The sequence below is a fragment of the Lissotriton helveticus genome, chromosome 12 (genome assembly GCF_964261635.1).
Source record: "Lissotriton helveticus chromosome 12, aLisHel1.1, whole genome shotgun sequence".
NCBI classification, from domain to species: Eukaryota; Metazoa; Chordata; class Amphibia; order Caudata; family Salamandridae; genus Lissotriton; species Lissotriton helveticus.
Window position 1 is genome coordinate 360,706,859 of NC_136073.1, and position 14,510 is coordinate 360,721,368.

At 45.8% G+C, this 14,510-nt stretch overlaps 1 protein-coding gene across 3 annotated transcripts in view; it reads right to left on the bottom strand.

Annotated features, from left to right (window-relative positions):
• The window catches only part of MYLK3 (myosin light chain kinase 3), a 557,372-nt gene that overhangs the window by 397,302 nt on the left and 145,560 nt on the right, over positions 1-14,510 (bottom strand). Inside the window, exon 1 of one of the 3 annotated variants that reach the window (XM_078668254.1) lies at positions 10,930-11,667. The exons of the other annotated variants lie outside the window; for them this stretch is intronic. Within the exon in view, the coding sequence (XP_078524380.1) occupies positions 10,930-11,484 (555 nt within the window). The 5' untranslated portion in view covers positions 11,485-11,667. Of the gene's footprint in view, positions 1-10,929; positions 11,668-14,510 lie in introns of those variants that run through there. 3 annotated transcript variants of the gene reach the window in all.

A 14,510-nucleotide genomic window follows, 5' to 3' on the forward strand; every position in this document is an offset into this window, starting at 1 on the left:
CTGGACTTAAAGGATTGCATAGTTAAATATCCTGGTGATTCTGAAACTGACTTTATTCCCCATTGTGGCCCAAAACCCCGTAATGCCCGATAATTGAGCTGGTGCTAACGCCCAGGGTTGTTAACCCTGGGCCTGCAGCTTTTAGTCAGTTATTTAAAAAATAGCAGGTTACCTCTAGAGAAAAGCAGGCGTTTCTTCAAGCACGTTTACCCCTCGATGCATATGCACCTGTTAATTATTCAATCATTCCATTCTCTGCTTCATACACAAACAAAAAAATGTTTATTGGACATAAAAACTTAAACGGCTTTTGAAATTCATATGTTAAATTTTAATCAGTGATACCAAATATTTCAGATAGAACAATGCTAATATCTGAAGACGCACAGCCGTCTAAAAGACCAGCTTGCATTGTAAATTGGTAACATTTATTGATCTCTAGGAACATTTTATATTTTAAAAAAAAGAGGGCACAGCTGTTAATCTATTAACTATGATTGTGCTCTCAGATCGCCCCAGCTGTTTTGAGTTGAAGCTGTGGCTCTGCATTATTATTTGCTATTTTATATAGCACAAACATGGCCCGTAGGTGCCAGAGCACTTTACGAAAGTAGCATGATACAATGGTACAGCAAGTTACTGTTACAATAAATATGTTCAAACATTGCCGCTGCTGGAAAGGTGAACAGCCTCAAACATGCCTGTTACTTTCCTCTTGGGCCAAATAAGGCCTCTCTAATTGTATTGTACTTGTATGGATATAGTGCTTACTACTTTGGATAAGACATCACAGCGCTGATATGCAAGTTTAGCTCAGACTGCAGCAGCTTGGGCGTCGGAGAGGTAGTTAATTTAGCCTAGACTGGGCCACCTATGTTTTATTTATGGGAAGAGGAGTGCGACAGACGGATGAGAGAAATACAGGAAACTAAAAGTGACACCAAGACTTTCAGTCTGAGAAAACAAGGGCAAGCCCCCCAGGTGGAAGATGGAATTCACGAGGTAAAACAAAGTATGAAAGATTCAAAGAGGAAGAGAAGTAAAGCAGGACATCAGGGGAGAAAAAGTATGTCTGAAGAGGAAAGGCTTAGAGGTGGAGAAAGGAAAAGGATGAGGGAATAGACACTTTAGCTTTTTCATAACTGAAAGTTTCATCATTAACTGACCATAAACAGAATACAAGCTTCCTTATTGGTGGTTAAAAAAAGGTTAAGTCATGGAAACACATTTGGCAATTAATATTGTATCGTTTCTCACTTAACCAATTAAAGTTCTGATTAAAGGACTTATGTTTTAATTTTGTTACAAATGATTATAATGCCTTCATCTGCTCCATCTCAATGGTACAGCAAGTTACTGTTACAATAAATATGTTCAAACATTGCCGCTGCTGGAAAGGTGAACAGCCTCAAACATGCCTGTTACTTTCCTCTTGGGCCAAATAAGGCCTCTCTAATTGTATTGTAATTGTATGGATATAGTGCTTACTACTTTGGATAAGACATCACAGCGCTGATATGCAAGTTTAGCTCAGACTGCAGCAGCTTGGGCGTCGGAGAGGTAGTTAATTTAGCCTAGACTGGGCCACCTATGTTTTATTTATGGGAAGAGGAGTGCGACAGACGGATGAGAGAAATACAGGAAACTAAAAGTGACACCAAGACTTTCAGTCTGAGAAAACAAGGGCAAGCCCCCCAGGTGGAAGATGGAATACACGAGGTAAAACAAAGTATGAAAGATTCAAAGAGGAAGAGAAGTAAAGCAGGACATCAGGGGAGAAAAAGTATGTCTGAAGAGGAAAGGCTTAGAGGTGGAGAAAGGAAAAGGATGAGGGAATAGACACTTTAGCTTTTTCATAACTGAAAGTTTCATCATTAACTGACCATAAACAGAATACAAGCTTCCTTATTGGTGGTTAAAAAAAGGTTAAGTCATGGAAACATATTTGGCAATTAATATTGTATAGTTTCTCACTTAACCAATTAAAGTTCTGATTAAAGGACTTATGTTTTAATTTTGTTACAAATGATTATAATGCCTTCATCTGCTCCATCTCAATTAATTTCAGGGAGAACACGCGAAGTACTCCCGAGGTCGGGCTTACCTCCCCCTCCCAGCGATAAAAAAAATAAGTGACATAATGGGGAGCCACGGCCAACTGCCAATTAGGTCAAGGGAGCCACAGGTCGAAAAAGTTTGGGAAGCACTGCTGTAAGTGCTTCATGTACTTCAGTTTTTGAAAATCCGTCCGAACGCGATTCCGCGGATTTTTCTGCAATTTCGCGAGATTCGCGGACCGCGAAATTGCAGAAAATCCGCAAATTCCGCGAACGGAACGGATTTTACGCCCATGCTTACCTAAAACCTCTAGAAGCCAATTTGCATAAGCTTACAAATGTCACCTTGAGCTGAATAACTTCTTGATGAGGTGTAAACTTGCTCCCAGAGCTGAGACAAAGGGTGAGGATGTGGGCTGGTGTCCTGCTCCTCTGACAGGATGACCATCTGGGCAGGGCACAGGAATGTAATCATCTTCAATGGGGCCTGTCTTATCACAGGCAGATGTACTCCTCACCTGGGCCTGCCCAATCTACTTTCCCCTAGCCAGCCTGGATCTGATCCTAGTGGGAAAGTAGCTGCTCCTCAGAACTGGTTTTGAGGGACCACAGAGGAGGGGTGCTCATTTCCCTTGTCACACCTCTAAGGTGGGCACAGGTGCTCTGAACATGAGGGGCTCTACCATGTTAAATTTAGATATGGAGCATCATTGTGGGATTATTTCCAGTAGGGTGCACATTACCTGCAGCAGAAGTGGGAAGGGGACCACTGGGAACTGTTTCCCTATTGGTCAGGGAGGGGCCAGGAGTCGCCCAAGCCCATGGGCTGTTGCCAGGCATAAATGTGGCACCCCTGGACAACATCTTTAGAACACTGCTGGACCTGTGGAAGACAGAATAAAGACTGCACCTACCATTGAACCTGTGGGAAGAACCCCCAAGGGCTAGCCCTGCTCCCAGGACTAAGAAGTGGTCAGCTGGCTGACCTCTTGCTTAGCTACAGAGACACAAAAGCCATTTTTCTGAAAAGAGCCCAGCTGACCAGTTACAACTGGACCTCCCCTGAACACTGCTGGTGGCTTCTGTTGGAGTGAGTACTGACCCTCACGGGCTGTTCCAGAGGTCCTGGAACCAAAACTAGTGTCTCTCGCTACGTTTTTCACTTGTTTTTTCACTCGTTTTTTACTCGTTTTTCTACCCTCTTTTTATTCTCCTTTCTGCACTTTTGTGCATTTCTGCTCCTTTGTGCTCTATTTCATTTTTTCTTTACTCCTCCTTTTCCCTACTTTCCTGCCCGCTTTCCCTGCTGTTGCTGCCCCCACGGCCCCTCCACCCAGCACGACCAGCGCGACCGGCCCAATCCAGCTTCCCTCCCCGCTTCCGCCTCCCAGCTGTCCAGCCATCCCCGACCCCTACTTAATGGTGGCCACTGCGGGGACAGGCGAGCAAGACCACTGACCCATAGTCAGTGAAATTGCTCCCCCTCCGTCGCAGCTCCACCATTAAGTGATGCCTGCCCCTGCACTCTCGAGTGTTTGGTACTCGAGGCCCTCCTCCACCCGCAGGTTTCCCCGCGGCTCATCCCTGTTGGTCCAGTGGACCGCTATCTCCTTTCTCTCGCTCCGTTTTCACTCGTTTTTCCATTGTTTTTTCACTTGGTTTTCTACCTTTTTTTTCTTTTCTGCATTTTTCTGCATTTCTGCTCCTTTCTGCTCTATTTCCTTATTCTTTTCCTCCTCCTTTTCTGCCCACTTTCCCTGCCGCTGCTGCCCCCACGGCCCCTTCCCCCAGCACGATCAGCGCGACCGGCCCAATCTAGCTCCCCTCCCCGCTCCTGCCTTCCAGCAGTCCAGCCCGCCCCTGGCCCCTACTTAATGGCGGCCGCTGTGTGGCCAAGGAGCAGATGCTTGCAGCAGGCGTGCCGCTGGAGCGCCAAAGGCGCCCCAAAGGCAAGCCCATCTGCACCTGTCCGTGACCCAACTGCGACCAGCGCCAGGAACCCTGGACCTCTGCACTGCCAATGCTACGACCCAGCAGCACTCCAGGCACTCAACCCAGGCTGCAACAACAACTGCATGCTAGCCTCACCAGCCGACACCCACAGGCCCTTCAGCTGTCACCGCTACCAACAAACCTACAGCACCGCTAGGAACACAGACCCAGCAGAACCCGACTGCAAGAACTCACCCGCACCGAAGAGTTTGCAATGCATCCTCCTCAATGTCCGATCCCTCCACAAAAACACCACCAAAATCTGGGTGTTCCTCGACAGCACCACCCCGGACGTAGCGTTCTTCACCAAAGCCTGGACCAACACCACCTCGGGCCAGACATCGCCATCGCCATTCCCCGAGGATACAAGATTTCCAGGAAGGACCGTCCCACCCGCCCAGGAGGAGGAATCGCCATTGTCCACAAATCCACCCTCTGCCTGAGCACACTCCCGACGAAACCACAGACCTGATGGGACACCTTCACTTCAAGACACTGACCAGCCCTACCACCACACTCTGAAGAAACCTCATCTACCGACCCCCTGGACCACGCGGACTGTTCACCAACTCCATCATGGACATCATCTCCCCGCATACCATCGCATCCACCAACTACTCCCTGCTGGGAGACCTCACAAGCATTTGGACCACAACACCACATCCCTCCTGGACAACCTATACAACATTGGACTCAACCAAATCATGACCGAACCAAAGCACTCAGCAGGACGCACACTCAACCCCCTCTTCACAACAGGAAACTCCATCACCTTCAGCCACACCACCGAACACCGATGCATCCACTTTACCTTCAGAACACCCACCATCCCCAGACACCAGCACCTGCTCCCATGAAGAAACTGGACCAGAATCACCGATGCCAGCTCACCTCCTCACTCAGCAACTCCACCACAACCATCGTGGGAAACAACAACCCCAACACTGCAGCCCGAACCCTGCACAGAAGGATCTCCGACAGCGCCAACACCATAGCCCCCCTCAAGAAAAACAACAACACCCAAGCCAAGAAAACCAGATGGTTTACCACTGAACTTTGAGAGTCCAGATGCACTTGCTGCCGCCTCAAAAAGGCCTGGTGAAACACCAAATCCACAGAAGCACACAACAGCTTCAGAGCCACTACCAACTCACCAGAAAAACATTAAAAAAAATGATTGAAGATAGAATCTCCAAACACAACAGCAAAGAACTCTTCAACATCATCAAGGAGTTCTCCCAACCCACCAGCGAGTTGACAGCCATCCTTCCCTCACAAGACCTCTGCGATAAACTCCTTCTTCCACCACAAAATCAAGAGCATCTACGACAACTTCGATGAAGACAACACACTGAACCCCCGTCAACCACCCCTGACACCCTAAAGCCAGCGATTGACAACTGGGCAGCCCTCACCACCAAAGACAATAAAGTCAATCCACTCCGGGGCCCTCACGGACCCCTGCCCCGACCACATCTTCAACAGAGCCCCTGACACCATCGCACACATACTCCGCCGCACCATCAACCGCTCCCTGGCGACCGCCTCATTCCCCGACGACTGGAAACACGCCGAGGTCAACCCCCTCCTGAAGAAACCCTCAGCGGAACCCATCGACCTCAAAAACTACAGACCCATCTCCCTGCTCCCGTTCCCAGCGAAAGTCATCAAGAAAGCCATCAACAGCCAACTCGCCACATTCATTGAAGAGCACAACATCCTCGACTCCTCCCAATCCGGCTTCAGAAAAAACCTCAGTATGTAAACTGCCCTCCTCGCCGCAACATACATCCACAACATACTGGACAAAGGAGAAACAGTAGCCCTCATCCTCCTCGACCTCTCAGCTGCGTACAACACAGTCTCTCACCGCACCCTAATATGCAGACTCGTCGACACAGGGATCCAGGACAAGGCCCTCAAATGGATCCGCTCCTTCTTCTCCGGCAGAACGCAGCGAGTCAGACTCCACCCTTTCCTTTCTGACCCTACACCAACCACCTGCAGAGGCCCTCAGGGGTGCTCCCTCAGCCCTACGCTCTTCAACGTCTTCATGGCTCCACTCGCCCCCATCATCAGAACCTACGGACTCAACATTGTGTCACACACAGACGACACCCAACTCATCCTCTCCCTAATCCAACGAACCCAACACCACCAGATACAAATTTCGAGAAGGCATGGAAGCCGTCGCCAAATGGATGAACAACAGCGGCCTACAACTAAACACCAACAAGACAGAAGTACTCATCATGGGCCCAAACCCCGATTCCTTGAACGACACCTGGTCGCCCCCCGCCCTCGGAAGCCCGCCCACCCCCACGGACCACGCACTCAACCTGAGAATCATCCTGGACTCCGAGCGCAAAATGGACCGCCAGATCAACTCCATCCCGGGCTCCTGCTTCCACACCCTCCGCCTCCTACGTAAGACCTTCAAATGGATCCCCCTGGAACACAGAAAGACCGTCATTCACGATCTGGTCACCAGCAGATTCGACTATGACAATGCACTCTACATTGGAATAAACAACAACCTCACCCGCAAGCTACAGAACATCCAGAATGCCACAAGACTGGTCCTAAACCTGCCAAGACACTGCCACATCTCCCAGCACCTGCGCACACTCCACAGGCTCCCCATCGAGGCCAGACTCACCTTCTAGATGCTCACCAACGCACACAAGGCCCTCCACAACACCGGGCCAGTATATCTGAACAGCCGACTCAATTTCCATGCATCCCAAAGGAGCCTATGATCAGCCCAGTTCTCCTACGCCATAATCCCCCACACCAGAAAGACCAGATCGGGAGGCCACTCCTTCTCCTTCCTTGCGGCCAGAGCCTGGAATGCCCTTCCGCTCCACCTCCCATCTTCGCAAGAGACCTCAAAACCTGGCTCTTCAACAGACACCCTCCTTGATGGACTGGGACCTGCACCCCACCCTACCCCCAGCGCCGTGAAACCCTTACGGGTGAGTAGTCGTGCTTAACAAACGCCTGATTGATTTACTGATTGATTGAGAGTGCAGCCCTGCCGGATGTATGATGTTACAACGCATACATTCACAACGCATACCATTACAACAAAACTTTTACAACACAGGATCCATTACAACGCATGCCATTACAACGCATGCCATTACAACGCATCTGCTATTACAACGCATGCCATTACAACGTAAGTATGGGTAAGTATTTTATTTTTATAAATGGGAATGTAATAGTAGTGTAAGTGTTAGATAGTGTAGGGGTTAAAATTACTATTCTAACTCTAGGGGGGTGTAAGAGTTGGGTACGTGTTGGATAGTGTAGGGGTTAAAATTACTATTCTAACTCCAGGGGGGCGTAATAGTAGTGTAAGTGTTGGATGGTGTAGGGGTTAAAATGTAATTAAATACTTACCCATACTTACGTTGTAATGGCATGCGTTGTAATAGCAGCTGCGTTGTAATGGCATGCGCTGTAATGGATCCTGCGTTATAAAAGTTTCATTGTAATGGTAGTGCGTTGTTTTAGTTGCGTTGTAATGGCTGTTTCCCGTCCTGCCTAACCCTCACAGTTGGGACTTAGAAAATGTTTGCCAAGATTCTGCCTGAAAAACTATTGTGGGGTCGGGACCAACCTGCCAGCTGATTCACCGAGGTCGCATTGCAAGTGGGCCAGACTTTGCCGTAGTTCCTGCTACATTCTACACTCAATGCAGAGATTAGTTGGCATGAAGGCCACTTCATCTCCATCCTGAAGCTTTCTTGATGCCATTGTCACTGAGGAATCGATCGACATCAAAGACTGCGAAGGTGTTAAAACTCAAACTGCTTTTGTCTTCATAGCCGACCGCATAAGGACTGCATAAGGACACCTTCCTACTGCAAAATGTCACTGTCAAGCCTGCTTTTGTTGTTGTCGAGGCGGGCTGATGATCCGTCTGCCTCAAGAACTGGTTCTAAGACAAGAAGGTAACTATTGGACCGGGACAAACCTAGTTCCTGTACCCGCTGCTAATCGACAGCGGTCGGCCTTAACTTTGATTTTGCCCAGTACTTGCATGACCAGTTGCCTGCAGGTGGCACTATACGCATTTCAGCACTATCTTTAATGAAAGATTTGAAAATCCATATCATTGGTTCATCTTATTCGATATTTGTCATTTTGGTCGTATTTTGTTCATTAAAATATTCTCTATTGTCATAAATTGGAATTGGATTTTTATCATGTTGCGTCTCTCACTGTTTAAAAGTTTCGATACTTCTAAATGCTTACACAGTTTCCTAAGTTAAGCCTGTTTGCTCTGTGCCATAGATACTAGAAAGGGGTTGAGCTCAGGCTTAAATTACGGAAACCTCTGCTGGCCCTAATAAGAATAGTCACGTTATTACTTGACGTGGACTTACCCAACTGATAATCCACTTAGCCACACCAGTTAGCACAGGAGGGGAGAATGCATCTTTTGTATGACTCTTTACATGCTCCAGCATCTAGTTTCTGAGCTTTAGACCGGGAGCGGTCTATGTGGCAGGTGGCAAGCAGTGCTAATATGATCTTCACCATGGACACATGACTAGGTTTGCCCATTTCCGGCCCACAAGGAGATCATCAGCAAGATTTTTATGCCATACCTGTCCGGTACTGGACTACTCACATTCATTTATTCATTATAGACTATGGTTAAAAATCGGACCCAGAGACAAAATCTTAGCATTCTGCCCAAAAGAGTTAGCCCTGTCCCGTCTGCCACCTGCCCCAGAAGGGTGTGGATCCAAAGAATCGAGTAGGCTTTATCTGTCTATTAGGGATCCCCACATAGTGTTTGGACAGATACATTATGGCATAGTAGGAAGACTGAAGGTGATTGTGAGAATCAGCCGTGCCAGAAATCTGCTGCCCTTTTACAGCCAAAGGAAGGGCCTTCCATGACACACAACACCTTCAGTAATGTAGCTTCAACATTTCAGGCCTGGTAAAATTGGTCACGAATATTCAAGCATCCATCCAAACAACTGAGATTGCTGTAGTGATCCTTGCTTTACTGCTGCCAACAGCAGGCTCAATTTTGGGATTCCATGAGAAGCGCCTCACATAACATATGTGTTTCACCATAGGCACCTGTGAGATCTAGTGTGCCCAACTGCCAAAGTTACTAGGATCACCACATGGAGAGACACAAGAGATGAGCCACAAGGCTGCCTGCACAGAGCATGGCATCACTGACAGTCTCTGGCGTGTCCTGAGATGGGCAGCTGCAGCTGGATAGTCTATGAGCTTATGTGCTATTTTTCTTCTGTGTGCTCATTTCCTTTATCTAACCTAACTCTTATTTTGAGGGATGGAGAAGAACAACTGCACACTGAACTTTTGAGTTACTCAAACACTGCTGCCTCAAATCATTAATTTTCAAATGCTGGGTTAACAAAGTCTCAGCAATATTAAAAAAAAATAATTAAATAGGGGACCTAAAAACCAAATACTGGAAATAGCACACTTTCTACTCAAAATATCCATAGGCGCCTCGTGCTCTGTCTGCACCATTCAGCATGGGCTAAAAGGTGTCCCCATATATGATCGGGGGAAATATAGTAGAAGGCTGAGTACATCAACCATTTTTAAATAGGGGAGATCCCAAGGCAGCTCAAACAGCAAATATCCTGCCAATGTAAAATAAATGGTCCTAGGGGTTTGATTCAGGAACGCATTTGCCATGTCCATCTGTGGAGGTTGGCATTTGTTGCTTACAAAAACATGCCTTGCCAAAACCAATAGGTCAGACTTATAACTTAATAAGCCTCTTCACTGATGCATGAGCTTATAGACTTAATCACTCTTGCATTTTGTCACTCATTCTTCTGACGCACCGATTCATCAAACCATTAACTAATTCTTGCATTCATCTATTCACAATGTCGCACACACCAATTTATTTAGAGGCACTTTTATTTATAAACCACACTCATTGTTTGCCATTGCCTCTTATTACTGTGTGTGCTGCATAAATACTGCTGGTTAGCCAGTCAGTCAAAGACCTGCTAAAATCAAGTCCAGTTTGTCAATTAGCTGCCCATTTAGCAGTAAACCATGGCTTTCTGTAGCAAGCTGGGTGAATCAAATTTCCATCAATCCATTTCCATCAATCCAGGGTATAGTTTAGTGAGCAAAAAGCCTACTGGACTAAATCTTCAAAACCACTTCCAAGGCTTGTGATCAGAATTATTTTGCTGAATGGCTGCAGAAACAAACTTTCAATTGATTTCAGATACATCTCACTAGCGTCCCATGGTGCCCTGGAATTTCAATTTGTGTATTTTTATTCAACCTGTGTCATTCCTCCTTTTTCTGTATGACATTCATAAACCACTGTTCAAAACCCTTTGCCTGAACTGGATCTAATAAAAGCCATAAGTTATCAGAGGATAATATTTTTCATCAGGGCTATAGGCTTGCTTTGTTTCCATATTCTCGAAAACAATGATTCTCTTCTTAAAACTGTAGTATTATTAGAGCTGCACACAAAATAATCTTCATATTGGTAGTTTTCCCATATGTGGTGTCGCAGCTGTGTGAGAATGTGTTAAACATACTGAAAAACACTAATTTGCGAGAAGTACTGTGACGACATTGAACAACTTAGTTCTATGGCAATCAACATAAAAAAGATGCTCTGCTGTCCGAAAAATATGTTGTGAGAAAGTGATGACAACAATATCTGCACATTTGACTGTGTTTGAACGCTGAATTCTCACGAACAGTTTAATATGACATTATTGATTAAAGAAAGCATATGCGTTCAATAGACACTAACGCAGTTAAAAATTGCAATGAAAGGTTAGAGAGTCACAGATTGCCAATTTTTTTTCAAAAACAGTTAAAGGAAAAGAAAACAAACCTCTGTATGGATTTCTGCCAAATTTCCTTTTTTCCATGGAACAGCACCTTTGAGAATAAAATCCACAATTCGTGAATTTTTTAAGGTTTCCCCCACAAACGAGACTGCCTTGTCCATGGCAGATACCATATTTTCCACACCTTCCACTGCTTCCATTTGTTTTGATGCGTCCTGTTGGACACGTTTCACCAACCTCAAGATTTCTGAGCAAATATCCTGCAGTTGGCTGTGATGGAGGTTATCAAGGTGTGAACAGCTTCTTTGAGTAGCCGGTGGGACAGCGGGTTCCGGCGGGGTCCTTAGGTTGTCTATCCCTTTCTCTATGCAATCGATGCCTTGGTGCACGCACTTCAATTTTCCCATGACGTCTTCTTGGAAATTCAGTATCTTGTCCACTTTGTCATTCAACAGGTTGAGTTTTTTCTCCATGGCTGTCAGATTGTTACTACCTGTGCTTGGTGAACGGGGCCCGAATTTTCCAGAACTACCAGGTGTGTCCAAGTTGCTTTCATACATCTTGGCCAAAGAAGAGGTCAGCGAAACCGGTTTACTCATTTTACAACAAGTAAATTAAACCAGAGGCAGTCCAAAAGCTCAGTGTAGGTGCTCCCTTCCTTAATCTCACGCGCAAGAAATTCTGTGGTAAAAATCTGGAAATTTGGAAATGCCTCTAAAGCCTGCTCTGGTGCAGGGGACATTGCACGACTGTTGTGTCACTGGGATTAATTGCCTGCATTATCTGCCTTCCTCAGTTAGGCTTTTAAGCAGTTGACCGAACTTGGCGCAGAATTTTCCGTGGGACCCTTTGACGTCAAAAGGGAGCTTAACATTCCTGCTCGAGAGACTGTTGACAGCCAGGCATTTCAACAATGGACAGTACTTTTCACTGCCTTCGAAAGGAGGCGAATCAATGTTTGCTGCCGTTCAGGCGGTTCAGTAGTTGTTTTCTGTAGCTAACGGCTACTTTTTTTAAACGGATTTAGCATTATGCGTTTTATGGAGATAATATTTTAAAAATCCATTTCTGACAGAGTGCAGTTCTGTTTCATAAGGTGCAGGAGGGTCCCATGCCTCAAACACAGGGAGTTTTTTTTTATATACTTGGCAGCTCCACTCGAAGGTAATAATAGGAACACAGTGACAGGGGGTGAACTTCTGACACTAGTCTGTCATGGCTGCCTTGTATAACAGCTCTCTGGCGTATTTCAAATTATAATCTATATTTAAAATGTTGTAGGCACCCACATGGATGACTATTTTTACATAGTAGAAGAAACTCGTATTTTTAGTTAAAGCCGAGGTTACTGTTTCTAGTAGCCTCTCCACTAGCACAGAATGTTATCTGAAAACGCTAAGGGCCCGATGTAGGTAGGCAAATACCGGTCGGAAACGGCCGAAAATACCGATTTTCGGCCGTTTCCGACCGGTATTTGGATATTGAGATGTAGGGGCATGTTAAATTACAGAATCGGTAATTTTACCGAATCTGTAATTTATCCGATTCGGTAAAATACCGAATCGGTAAAATTACCGATTCTGTAATTTAAATCAGTGCTACAAGGGTTTAAGAATTCGCTATTTACCACCAACTAGAAGTTGGTGGTAAATAACGAAAACCCTTCAAAAAGCATTTTTTTTGCTTTAAAAAATGTGCCATGTTGCAGACATACATGCCCTAAGGGCATGTATGTCAGCAACATGTGCTCCCATGCACAATTGAGGGGTGCGACAGGGTGTCAAAGTGACACCCTGTCCCTCTTGCAAATTCGGTAATTTTACCGAATCGGTATTTACCGATTCGGTAATTGGCATTGATGGAATCAATGGCAATTACCGAATCGGTAAATACAGATTCGGTAATTACCGAATCATTCCGATTCGGTAATTTCAAAAGTGAAATTACCTACATCCCATGTACCTACTCTTAAATACCGAATCGGTATGATTCGGTATTACCTACATCGGGCCCTCAGTTTCAGACTAAAGCAACTAATTGCTAAGGCCTTCATTTGTTTTCCAGCCTGAAGGAAGGTGGCCGGTACCAACAAATCACAGAAGTGCCCGGCGGAAGCACGAGGCAGAGAGGCCGGAATTACTTTCTGTATTAAGCGTCCTGTAAGTAGCGTCATTAATGGGGATCACGCTGGCCTCCGCGCGCTGAATTCTATCTGGGCTTGTTGTGTAAGCCTCAGTGGGCACATGCTCACAAACAAGGAGTAACTCAAGCAAGGGAGTCTGTATACGACATGCAAATGAGAGTCTCAATCAGGGCATGGTGCAAGGGCAGACGATAAACAATCGTAAACACACAGACAACAGAGGGCATATTTATTAAAGGGTTGCATTTCTTTTGCGCTGAGCAACAGGGCACAAAAGCGATGCAACTCTTAAGTGCAATTTATCAAGCCACGCAAGGCCACCCTGCCCGGCCCTGAGAGGTTTGCTAAATCTCGAGTAACACAGCGCAAATCGCTGCCTTTCGTTACTCTGCCCCAGGGAGGCGTTCTACCGTTGGTGCATGGGCGTTCCCACCCAACACCCATGGAATTTGACGCATTCCCAGATTTACCGTAAGTCGTAGACCTGGAATGCATCAAAACTATGCATCCCCAGGGGATGCGTTACAAGAGGAATTATTTATAATTCTCCTCGTTTTTTCCTCTTCAAAACGAGACACATTCCTCGGGATTTCTTTTGAGCAAGAAGGCGACTCCTTCTGCCACAAAACCAATCCTTACAAAGCAGACTCCCTTGCACCATGCAAGGGTGCCTGCATTGGCGCTAGGCAGTACATTGAATGCCAACGTGGGGAAAAGACAGGAATGCACCGCATAATGTTAAATACGGAGTATTCCAGCCCTTTCCCTGTCACGCAGCACAGCAGGGTGACTTGCTGGTGACTTGATGATAAATATCCCCTGTGGTTCTTGTGCAAGCATGCATCTCGTAAGTCATTTGTATGTGTTTTTTTCAGACACACACATTACATGCATCCCTTTCAGTTCAGCCCCCAACACTGTAAAGGAAATATATGTAAATACCCTCAATGGGAGCAGTTCCTTCATATATAGGAGATCTCTAAACATTAAAGAAAGGCGCAGAAGTCCCAAAAACATTTTTTTTAAAAGACAGGCATACTCAACGGCACAGAAATAGTGTCATGGGTCTTAATGCAAGCAAGAAAATCGGTCCTTTGCGTGCATCCATACAAAGACGCATATAAAAGACAACCCCCCTCCACCAAGGCACAGAAGCACACAGCACTAATTCGGATTTCCTCTCTAACAGAGGCGAATTTGTTGGCTCTTGTGCAGTATAACTTTAAAATATGAGCGGTATTTACATCAACTAATGGAAGATTGTTCACTTTTACTAAGAGAATAATAAAAACAAATCTAATAAAACCAGGGTCACTGGATTTAAGCAGCAGGCAAGGATCAAATTATGTAGCAGGATTCACTCATTATACAGCAAGAAAAGGCAGATTATGCAGGATAATGCTGCACATTTTGTGATAGTATGATCTCATTATTTCGTCATTATTACACGTTAAACACTTTCTGGGAACACCTCATTAGCAC